The 12,682-nt window shown below is 35.2% G+C and overlaps 1 protein-coding gene across 1 annotated transcript in view; it reads right to left on the bottom strand.

Annotated features, from left to right (window-relative positions):
* Positions 1-2,343: 2,343 nt before the first annotated feature.
* NAA20 (N(alpha)-acetyltransferase 20, NatB catalytic subunit) overlaps positions 2,344-12,682 on the bottom strand; it is a 15,910-nt gene continuing 5,571 nt past the window's right edge. The window contains exons 3-6 of the mRNA XM_012657218.1: positions 9,938-10,028; positions 9,135-9,270; positions 3,333-3,478; positions 2,344-2,869 (exon numbers count right to left, since the gene is read on the bottom strand). Coding sequence (XP_012512672.1) covers positions 2,784-2,869; positions 3,333-3,478; positions 9,135-9,270; positions 9,938-10,028 — 459 coding nt within the window. The 3' untranslated portion in view covers positions 2,344-2,783. The remainder of the gene's footprint in view (positions 2,870-3,332; positions 3,479-9,134; positions 9,271-9,937; positions 10,029-12,682) is intronic.

Here is a 12,682-nt window from a genome sequence, read left to right as displayed (position 1 = left end):
TGTGATTGTCTTCTTCATAAAGATATTTTATGCATTCATCTAAAACCTGTCTTTTCATGTCTTCCTAGTCATACAAACTTGAGTTCAGTTCCCAGCTCTGCCACAGTGATTATATTAGTTAACCTTAATTTTCAGTTTCCTCACTCATAAAATGGGCCAATACTTTGATATCTCATTTTAAAGATTACATTAGAAAAGGAATATGCTTGGCTAATGGTATAAGTCCTCAATAAAACACTTTCTTAAATATGTTCATTCCTTATAGAATTGAATGCACATGGATTAACTTCTAAATATCCTTACCTTCTTAACAGTGGCCAGTTATACTAAGTGCTTTTTAGAACATTACTTGGAAAATAATTCACAGGACTATATTTCTGAACAAAGTCTTGTTTACCAAGAAAATTTTAGTCTAATTTTCAGTTAGGTTCCCGTCAGTTCCCCAAAGTGGTTGAGCTTTGTAATAGCTTGTTTAAAGAACAATGGCTTGTTTACACATGTACTCTGAAAAATGATATCCCATGTTCAAATAAGTTTGGGAAACTCTGGATTAAGGCTTAAAACTCATTAATCAAGTCTTTTTATAGTTAGGCTTCTTGGAACCTTTGCTATGCTACTGAATGTTGAGTCTCTAGTAATCATGTGGCCATATTGTTTCCTAAACTTAGTAGACAATGGAGTTATTTCTGCCTGAAGTCCCAATAAGCATCTCCCAATGTGCTACAGTAGAAAATGTGTACTCACAACTCCTGACACTCTAATTTTACCCTTGGTTTAAAGGATGTGCAAAAACACCTAAGATAACTATACTAAATAATAAAACTTACAGTAGCACAAGAATGATAATGTATTTGCTGATATGTTGCTCACATTCTCAAGCAAAAAATATTTGCCTTAATTAACTGAGCTGAGAGATTGTGTCTTTTAGTGGGGCCTGTATTTCTCAAGCATATTTTTTGTTGTTCACTGCCAAGGACTGGAATTGCATTTTCAGACTTTTCACCTATAAGGATCATTAATAAGCAAATTTATTATTAAATGTGCAAATGTATTATTCACCCAAGGGAGTAAAAGCTACTCCATAATGTTACTAAATTCTGTCTTGAAAATAAGATACAGTGTTTGAGGGCAGAATAGGACTGTTAGGATAAAAGGCAAATGTTTTCAGTCTCACTGCTTTAGTCACTGGACCAGTGTCAGCCTCTGGGTGCCAGATTGGTTCTGACTTTTGAGTACCGATATCTGTCTAGTCAGTATGGAGAATTGTGATTTGAATATCCTTTAGCTAGTCCACAGAATTAAGGGGTGAAATGAAAATAGGTCAGCACATTAATATAAATGATTAATTACAATCTTTCTACCTGTTCTGTTTATGCTGCGTATGTGCATGAGACAAAAGATTAGTGATCACGTTCTCAGTCATGTTTTCCATGTAGCGTTGTGGCAGAGCACAAGTGCTAGTGTGAAATGCTTGAAAGAAAGTTACTCTCTCATGGGAGAACAGAAAGGATTCATTTCTCTCCTACCCTCAACTCCACCAAAATAAGTCCTTTCAGAGTAAAAGCTTTTTAGTAATCATTTCTTGTGGATTTTTCTTTAGTTACATATTTTGCTAACCAGATATTTTCAGATATGACAGATGATGAAAACTACACATGAAAATATGTGGTTGGTCTGTGATATAGTTATATGGCCTCTCTTTAGGAATTAGGTTCATTTTCCTCTTAAAAAAAAAAAACCTCAGCATTTTATATTTAGAAAGGTAGACCGGGCGCGGTGGCTCATGTCGGTAACCCTAGCACTCTGGGAGGCCGAGGCAGGAGGATTGCTTGAGCTCAGGAGTTTGAGACAAGCCTGAACAAGAGCGAGACCCCGTCTCTACTAAAAATAGATAGAAATTCAATGGACAACTAAAAATATATAGAAAAAATTAGCCGGGCATGGTGGCGCATGCCTGTAGTCCCAGCTACTTGGGAGGCTGAGGCAGGAGGATTGCTCGAGTCCAGGAGTTTGAGGATGCTGTGAGCTAGGCTGATGCCACAGCACTCTAGCCTGGATAACAGAGCGAGACTCTGTCTCAAAAAAAAAAAAGGTAGGATTTAAGCAAAGTATTGTGGGAGGAGAAAAGATCTGGGACTAACAGTATGAGAACAAGAAACTGGGAAGAATTTACTACACAATAAGAAGGAAGCTTAAGTATGCTGGGCAGGGATTATTTCAAGTGTGCATTTAAAAATGCTATGTATAAAAATCACAAATTTCAGACAAACAACATATCCTAAAAGATGACCTTTCACAATCCTGATTTAGTTTTATAAATGATGCACAAACTTCCAGAAAACATTCATAGAGTCAACAATGTATTTCATTATACATCTTAGATTTATACATTTCATATATGCTTTTAAAGCTTCAATTAACAGTTCAATACAAAATTAAAAAATATATATTTGTAGCAGTGGTTCTCAGGCACAGAATTTAGGAGATTGGAGCAAGTCTTTTCCCTAGTATTTATACAGTGACTATTACGAACCATGAGAGTGGAATGTTTCCTTCTGACCTAGCTGCATTTTCGATTTAATTTTATAACAGTGAACAGCTTTATAGGTATGATATTGCTAAGCGGAAACAATGAGATTTAAAGTAGGTTGATAACCTGTATTTCTTGAAGTCTTTAAGACCTAAATTATTACTTTTCTCCAATAGAACTCCAAGATCACCCAATGAAAATAATATTGTCCATAAAGTATCTGGAGCATCTGCCTAAGAACCACTGCCCAGGGTTATTCAATGTCTTCAGGCCTCACAGGATGAGGTAATGGTATGATGGATTTCTTCTCTGTGTCCCTGGAAAGTGCCTTCCTCATATCTGCAAGGAAGCAAAGTTTAAATGTAAGCAACCAAATATCAAAGTATTTTATGTCAAATTTAAAGTGTATAGGAAAGGTTCCCAGAAGAGGTTTTTCCCCTATCCCCACTTCCACCAGACTCTAAGCGAGATATATTTATAAATGAGTCTTCCAATTGCCAAGTATACCAGATGCTAACCAAACCCCACCCAAGATTCAGCTTATAAGACAAATGTTCTTTCTCATTAGTAAAATAACATGCCTGTAACATAGTAAAACAATAATTTATAAAAATTAACCATTGGTTTAGTTAATAGATAAGTTATAATTACTAATAGGTTCATAAAGGCAGTTAAAAGAGATTTAAATATTAAGGTCAAATATGATTCTTTTAAATTTAGTACAATATTTAAATACTTCAATCTGTAGAATGATTCTGTCTCAGCTTCCTCTTTGGGGATACTGCCACAGAAAGGAGCTCACCATAAGCATCCTCGTCAGGCTCCCCGTTGCTGGCTGAATAGTATTCTATGACTGTCCTGTATACGCTGTAGCCCAACTGCTTGTACATGTTGACTGCAACTTGGTTAGATACTCTTACAAAGAGATCAACAAAAAATCCACCCTTTCTTTAAAAAAAAGAAGGAAAATGTTAGAATGTGAGAAACACAAGAAAGTAATAGACACATATTTTTAAAAACAACACTTGTTCTTACTTTGCTTTGACTACTACTCATAGTATGATAGGAATAGGACCTTGCAGCTTTACATGATAGCAATTTTTATTACTTAGGATTTATGACAATTATTTCATAGTACGAAAAGATGACTTTGTGTTTGCATGCCAGTATCAGTATTTCAAAAGCTACGATATATGTTTTCTTAAAAGATAAACTCAAAAAAGCTTTTTTTTTTTAACAATACTGCTTACTGCTACCTCGTTTAAATTCCTGAATTCCTATGTATTTTATATCATAGTAATTGATGTAATCATTTTATGTATTAGTTATAGCATAGGATTTTTTCACCCACATGTACAAATAGGAGATTATGAAGCAAGCACCCATATGGCAATGACCCAACTGTAGCTACAGGACAATGGTCCCCCTGAAGCCCTCAGGTCAGTAGCATCCCCTTACTCACCCAGTGGCCTCCATGTCTTGACTCTTGTGACTAGACTATTATCTCCTTGCTTTCTGCTGTAGATATCATAGTTTCTATTTATGAACTTTAAATGGAATCATACTTTATGTACTCTGTGATTTGCCTCTCTCAATCAGTATTGTGAGAGTCAGCCTTATGTGGTTGGAGTTTGTTCATCTTTACTTTGTTTAGCATTTTTTTTGCATGAATATACCACAAGTCATCCATGGTCCTACTGATAAGTATTTCCAGTTTTTACTATTACAAACTATGCTGCTATGAATACTCTTCTTGAGTGTCTCATGGTACAGTATCTAAGGTCTAGCTATGAGTGTCATTGCTGTGTCATAAGGGTATGCACATCTTCAGCTGTATCAGTTAATGCTATTTTCCAACCGTTTTGTACCAACATACACTCTCAGAGAAGTGGTTAAGACTCCATTTCCACAGTAGCAAGGCTTGGTGCATGAGACATTTTTATTTTTGCCAATCTTATAGTGTAATGGTATCTCATTGTGAGTTCAGTTTGATTTCTGATTACTAACAAGGCTGAATATATTTTTGTTTATTGGCCACTTAGATTTCTATCAGTACAGTATTTATTAATAAATCTTTCACATGAGCTGGAACCCATTCTACTAAGTGAAGTATCCCAAGAATGGAAAAATAAGTACCACATGTACTCACCAGCAAATTGGTTTCACTGATCAACACCTAAGTGCACATATAGGAATAACATTTATTGGGCGTCAGGCAGGTGGGAGGGGGGAGGAGGGGATGGGTACATACATACATAACGAGTGCGATGGGCACCATCTGGGGGATGGACACGCTTGAAGCTCTGACTCAAGGTGGAGAGGAGGGGGCAAGGGCAACATACGTAACCTAAACATCTGTACCCCGATAATATGCTGAAATAAAAAAAAAATCTTTCACACAATTTTTCCCCTTATCGGGAGTTCTCTATGTATTCTGTATGTTTAACATTGTGTAATGTTTTTGCAAATTTCTTCTTCCAGTTTGTGGTTTGTCTTGTCATTGTCCTTACAGTATCTTGTGATGAACCAAGTTCCTTCAGTGAAGTTGAATATATGAACTTTCCTTTATAGTTAGCACTTTTTATGGCTTAATAAGTTCTTTTCTACTCTGAGGTCATGGAGACACTCTCCTGGTATTATACTCAAAGGACTTTTTAGTTCTGCTTTTCACATACAGGGTTTTAGTAAATCTGGAATTGAGTTGTGTATCGTAAGGTAGTAATGTGGGAAAATTTTTTCCTATATGGATATCCAATTGTCCCACCACCTTAACTAAAAAGTCTATCTTTACACCATTGATCTGCAGTGCCTCCTCTGAGGTATGTTAAAATCCATGTATTCTTGGGTGTTTCTCAAATTCTGTTCCACTAGTCTAGACAACTACTCCAGCACTAATACACAGTCTTACTCACTACAGTTTGATATCTGGAGGGGCAAATGCACCCATTTTTGTTATTATTCAAGAATATCTTGTCTCTTTTTTGCTCTTTCCATTCCCCTGTATATTTCAAAATCAGCATAACAAGTCCCACAAAAAATGCTTGGGGTTTTGACTGCAATTACATTGGATCTGTGGTCAGTTGCCAGTTTTACAACAGAGGTATTCACTTAGCTGGACCACTTTAATGACCCTCAATAAAGTTTTATAAATGTCAAAGAGGTCTTGCACAGCTTTTATTAGATTCTTCTTAAGCACTTAATGTTTTTTCTAAATTTTACTGTTTGTATATAGAAATACAATTGATTTTTATACTTTTGGATTTTCTATTTGTACAGTCATCATCTGTGCAAATTAACAGTTTTGTTTCCTCTCAATCCTCATATCTTTTATTTTTCTTGCTTTCCTGTGCTGTCTAGGATTTCCAATAAATTACTGAAGAGAGGCTGATGTAAACATCCTTGCTTTGTCCCTAATTTCAAAGGGAAAGCATTCAGTGCATCACCACTGAATACATTTACTGCAGGTTTTTTGTATTTTTTCAAGTTAAGGAAGTTCTCCTTGTGTGTCCTGCTTTGCTAACAGTTTCTATTAAGAATGAATACTGGATTTTATCAAATTTACTGTATTTACTGAAATAACAATTGTTCTTTAGTCTAAAGTTAAAAAAAAAAACTTGTTCCTGATGTATCATCCACTTTATGTATTGCTGAATCCATTTTGGTAATGATTTTTCTGGGATTTTGCATCTAACAACTCATATTTTTCCTATCTCATATTTTTTGTCAGGTATTGTTATCAAGGTTACCCTAGCCTTAAAAAATAAGTTGAGGAATATTCCCTCTTTTTGTGTAAAGTGACTTTACAGTCATTATGTCTTAAACGTTTGGTAAAATTTGCCAGAGAAACCAGTTTTTTTTTGTGGGAAGTTAAGGCAGAGATTGGCTTGCAACCTGTTTTGGTACTGCCCTCAAACTAAGAATGGTTTTTGCAATTTTGAAGGCTTGTGAAAAAAAGGATAAGAATATGCAACAGAGACCTTAGGTGGCTTGCAAAACCTAAATATTTATTATCTGAGCCAGAAAAAATTTGCTGACCCTTGTTCTATACTCTTAACCAATTTGTCTCATTGTTTTATCAATTAGAAAGAAGCATGTTCACATCTCCCATTATGATAATGATTTGCCTATTTCTTATAGTTTTGACAGCTTTTGCATTTTTACTTTGAATCTATGTCACTGAGTACATAAAATTTTTAATTGTTACAGCTGGATAGAGTAAATTTTTTTTATTTCAAAATATTACAGGGGTACACAAATGTTTTTGGTTACATGTATTGATTTATTATGCTTAGGCCAGGGTTATAAGTGTGCCCATCCACCCAGATCATGTTCACTGTACCTGTAGGTAGGTTTTCACCCATTCCTTCCTCTCCCCTTACCTCACTTGATCTTCACTGAGTTTTATTTCCCTCTGTGCACACGTGTGTTCATTGGTTAGTTCCAGTTTAATAGAGAGCACATGTGGTGTTTGCTTTTCCATTCTTTAGATACTTCTTATGATAAAGGTCTCCAGGTCCATCCAAATTTTTACAAAAGGCCTTAATTTATCCTTCCTTATGGCTGAATAGTATTCCACAGTATACATATGGAATAAATTTATCAATATGCAATGACCCTCTTTTACTCTGGTAGTAATTATTCAACTATAATGTAACTATTATAAATACCCTACCTTTTGGTTAGAGTTTGCATGGTAATTTAAAAATTATCTTTACTTTCAGTCTTTATGTATTTTTAATCTTTACACATATTTCCTATAAATATTTATAAAATATGGTTCTGAAAGTCTATCTTTTAACCAGAATCATTAGTCCATTAACATTTACTGTTGAAATCACTGACAGTATTTGGATTTATAGCTACCATCTTATTTCATGTGTTTTGTTTTGCCAGTTTAATTTCCTTTTTCTCTTCTTTGGGATTGATTTCATTATTTGACTTTTTTTTTTTCCTCCTCTACTTGTTTGGAAATTATAGATTGTTTCTATTTTTAATGTACACATTTAAAAATACATGTATATAAGCATTTGTATATGTATGTATATATGTATACACATATCCATATAAATAATAAAGATTACTTAAATCTTGGCAACTATTCTAAAATAATGAAGGTTTAAAAACTGGAAGGGAGGGAACTTAGTGGTTTTCTACCTAAAAAGTTAGAGGAAGCTATCCTATAAATACATTAAATCATATGCACAAGGTCATAGCTAGTTAGAACCCATTTCGTAACTTCGTGTGCACTATACAATAATGCCAAATACTTTTTTCCAACAAGGTTTGTCATTAACAAATGCATGTAAACTATAATCTTGCTAAAAATTTTCTTCCCTTCTGTGTTCAGTCTAGGGAGAACTTTAAAAAATCTTCAAGACTAGAGCTGACTTCTTTTTCAGCTAATACAATTTCCTCTCTTCTCTAACTTGGCTAAGACCATTTGTCAAACCACAGTTATTTCTTTAAAACTTGCCTTTATTAAATCTAATAATTACGTGAAAATTAAGCCTCAAGAGCCCTTCTCAACAACTATTCTCTTTCTTACCACACTTTTTGGCATTTACAGTGGAGAAAGAAATGGCAGCTTGACAAATGGTCCAACTTATACACACATCTCTTATTTCTTCTAGAATAGGAGATGGAAGGAGGAGCTTTCTCTTTTAATTATTTTATTACTTTTATCTCACATGAGGGTGTTTAATACATACAGTCTTTTTTTTTAAATGTCATAATGTTGTCAGTTCCCAAACTGCACTGAGATGCCCCAAACTCATGCAGGTACCATGGGATATTTCAGATGTTTGGGGGAAACACAGCAAAAACTTTCATGACAGATATTGGCAAACTACTAGTTTGAAGTAGTTCACAAATTCAACATTAGATCATGCTACATTCCTTTTAATGACATATTTTTATGAAGCTGGGTTTCTGGCAGTTGCTGTGATTAAAAAAAAAACAGCAGTATCCCATGAAAATCAAGGTGAAATAGGAATGCAGGTGGTTGTGCTGAATCTATCTCCAAGATCTGAGAAGTCATTGAGTGCTCGACAGGTACACACATCTTGTTAGTAGGTTACCAGTTATTTAAGAATTAAATAATTTTTTCCTTCAATTTATTCATTTTTTTCTAAATGGCTATAAGCTGTTAGGCTAGAAATACTTATTAAGCAGTTAGAACATAATTACTTACGATTGAACTATTTTCTTTTGGCCTAGCAGCACTGAAAAATTTACTCAGATGCTGAGGGCAGGCAGTGTTAACAGAGAAGTTGGGCATGTATACCATAATGGCAAGAACACTAAAAGAAACCTTAAGAGCCAATCTTTAAGTCCATCAATTACCCAGCTTACAGGCCTATGGTAGGTCTCTCCAACACTTTGCCTTAAATTTTCCTCAACGGCAAAAAGAAACAATACCACTCTAAATATGTCACAGAATTGTTGTAAGGATTACTGGAGACTGAAAATGAAATTCCTATAAACTAAAGCATGATTGTTATTCAGCCCGAAGAGGGAAAAAAATCTTATAAAAATGTACACCAGAGAAAAATGAAATAGTTGGGGTACATAAATCACCAAGTGTATTTGAAAAAGAGGATCTCACCTTTCTGAAATTTCCTCTAATAACTCCATAAGTTTAGCAGCCAAACCAAGGCGTCGAAATTCTGGGGCAACAGACAGAGCCGTGACGTGCCCATGCCATTCTTCTCTAGCTACTGAGCCTTCTGCTTTACCCATAACTGCCAACAAAAACAAATCGCATTCAGTAATTAAACACACTGATTTGCACATAAAGAATTACTGTTTGGTACATTTTTATTATAAAGGAAACTAATGACAAAGTTTTAATTTTTAATGAGGTAATCCAGCTAATGATTAGTGCTTTTATTTGAAATTCACTTATAAATGTAATGCAACATGCAGTTCTAAAATCATAATTAGAAATAGTTAAAAAAAAAAAAAAAAGAATGATATACTAAAAACACAACTAATTTTGAACAAAGAACCAGGGTATGTGTTTTTTCAAATATCTACATTTCATGTGGGAATATATATTTGTGGGTATATGTGTACACAGACAATTCACAGCTCAAATTTTTGTTAGTAATGCTACTTATTCAATGATGATGCTATGATCCCTGCATTATGTACCAAATAAACCATGTAGAAATTTAACATAGAATGAAAGATCTAAGAAGACTGAGACCACATCTGTCTGGTTCACTGCTGTATCCCCTGGGCCTCGTACAATGCCTAAAACACAGCAGAGATCAGTAAGTTGTTCAATGGTTGAAATAAGATAACAGGCATCATGATTATATTCCAATTCTGCAGTCTAAAACAATCATGTTGAAACCTAATTAAAGTCTTAACTACCCCCCAAAACACTAGTGGGATTATACTTACTATAACCCATCAATTCTCCACCAGGTGCCTCTGCAACAATGAAATACTCCGGCCAGTGGGCGAGGTACTGTAAGTAAAAAGGAATCCCATACTATAGTCCTGTTAAGGAGTGTGAAAAGTAACGGATAGTAAAATGTTCTAAAAGTTTCCTTTAAAAAAAAATATATTGTTACTTTATCCCCAGTTCTAAGTATGATTTCTGTAATCACACCATTACTTGAAATATTAATATTTAGGTACCTAACAAAACTGCCTGGACATATAACCTCAGATGTGGAATGGAGTCAGCACCATCTAATGGAAAGCAGAGAATCAGGACTCCCAAGTTCTACAATCTGTTTCCCTACTGATCGTACTGTATCTAAATCTTTGCATTTATCATACTTGCTATTCTTATTTGTTCACTGTCCATTTCCCCTTAGATGATGAATGTCACGTTCGTTCTATCCCTGGTGTTGGCACATAGATGCTCAATACATTATGCTTCCATAATTGCACTGGAAAATTAATGGCTAGTTCCTACTTTGGCTTCAGCTATGAGACTGTGAAACTAACTTTACAACTTAAGTCCTTCCAGGGGTAACTTAACGATTATCCAGTTTTTCCCTCCACTGATTCAAATTCTCCATTTCTTTTATAGTAATGCAGATAAAAGCTGACTTAAGGAATCAAGTATGTTAACAGTAAATACCTGTGTAATTTGCTCATTACTTAACTCTTCAACTGTGGGATGTCCTTACTGACATGTATTCATTCCTATATTTCTTCTTAGAGTAAGCTTTTTGATGCAATTTTGACAGGACACCATCAATCATATATTTTTAAAAAGAGTTCCTGGAAAACCTGTTCAGTGTTAAATTCTTCAAAATGTCTTCTGAAGGACAGTCATTATTTTGAGTACTCCTCAAAAACAACCCTTAACATGGCAAGCCAGCCAGTCTTCCTGCCAGCCTGCCAATGATGCACACCAGAACTCTCCCTCCTATGGCTAATGGAAGAGCCCCAGACAGTCCTCCCCACCTCCCATCAACCTTTAGGACCTAACAGGTTACTTTCAAATATGGACTCCTCTGGATTATGGGACTTTTACTGTAAATTTTAAATGTCACTAGAAGCACACCATATATAAGTTGATTTGCATTCTCATATTTTCCCTTACTATACAGCAAAGATTTTTCTGTGTCATTCAAAATTCTTAAAAAACCTTTTAGTTTTTAAAAATGATATCTTTAGTCATAATTCTTAAAATATAAATAAAAACTTTGGAGATTTTTTTTCCTTTTTCAATTCAATTTTGTTTCTGATATGTAGTTCCTGTTGGTGCCTGCACATGTGATTTTTACTGCTGTATAGTAATTCCTTGTGGGAAGAAACAACTTGAATATCCTGTCTCCTGACACTGGACATCTGGGTCATTTCCAATTTCTCAAAAAACTTCTAAAATTCTTTAAGAATATAGCTTAGTTTACTTTTCCGTTTCCTTATTGTTGTGTGTATGCATGTTATTCCAGATTTTTAATATTGTAATTCTCCTGCAATAAATAATTTTTGTAATTTTGTGACTCAGGGGTTAGCAAACTTTTTCTGTAGAAGGCCAGATAGTAAATATTCTAGGCTTCGTGGATTATATAGTCTCTGTTGCAACTGTTCAAACCACAGACAAAATATAGATTAATCACCAGAGGTATCCCAATAAAATTTTATTTACAAAAACTTGACAGTGGGCCAAATTTGGCCCACAGGCCTTAGCTTACTAACCCCTGACGTACACTGCCTCTATTTCTTACTATTTTCAGCTTTGAGGAAATGGGATTACTGAGTATTACATTTCCAAAGTGCCTTCCAGAAAGACTGTAGCAGTTTATACTGTCACTAGCAATTTATGAGAATGCTCCTCTCCCTTCACCATTGGGTTTTATCATTTTTTAAAACCCTAGATGATCTGATAAATAAAATATGGCACCACGTTTTTTTTGTTTTTTTTTTTTTGAGATAAGAGTCTCGCTCTGTTGCCCAGGGTAAAGTGCTGTGGTGTCAGCCTAGCTCACAGTAACCTCAAACTCCTAGGCTCAAGTGATCCTCCTGCCTTAGTCTCCCAAGTAGCTGGGACTACAGGCACTCACCATGATGCCCGGCTAATTTTTTTATTTTTAGTAGAGACGGGAGTCTTGCTCTTGCTCAGGCTAGTCTCAAACTCCTGAGCTCAAGAACTCCTCCCGCCTCAGCCTCCCAGAGTGCTAGGATTATAGGTGTGAGCTACCTCACCTGGCCCACATTTTGGTTTTAATTTGCATGTCTTTGGCGAGACTGGACTGTTAATATGTTCATTAGCCTCCTATATACCCTCTTTTGATAAAGTATCAGTTAATAGAACCGTCTCACCCACCTGCAGTAGACATGGAGGATAACCCAGAAATCAAACTTTGTGTTTTAAGCTACTGAAGATGTGGGGGTTATTGTCTGTTACAGCAGCATAACCCAGAGTACCCTAACACTACACATCTTTGCTCATTTTTTTATTGGCAGCATAATAGAGACTGCTAATTGTTACCCAAAATCCTTTATTCATTTTAGTAACAAGTCCTGATTTAAAGTTGGGCACATTTCTGGACTCCCGATAGGACTACATAGGTGGGGGCATGAGACAGGTATATGTCAGTGAGACACAGGAGAGCTGTGGTACTTCCCAAAGGTACTCTTAAAAGGGAAGGACATTCTGACCTTTCCCTTTTTTTTTTTTTTTTT

Source organism: Propithecus coquereli, unplaced genomic scaffold (genome assembly GCF_000956105.1).
Source record: "Propithecus coquereli isolate 6110/MARCELLA unplaced genomic scaffold, Pcoq_1.0 Scaffold533, whole genome shotgun sequence".
Taxonomy (NCBI): Eukaryota; Metazoa; Chordata; class Mammalia; order Primates; family Indriidae; genus Propithecus; species Propithecus coquereli.
This window is presented reverse-complemented; position numbering and strand designations above follow the sequence as displayed.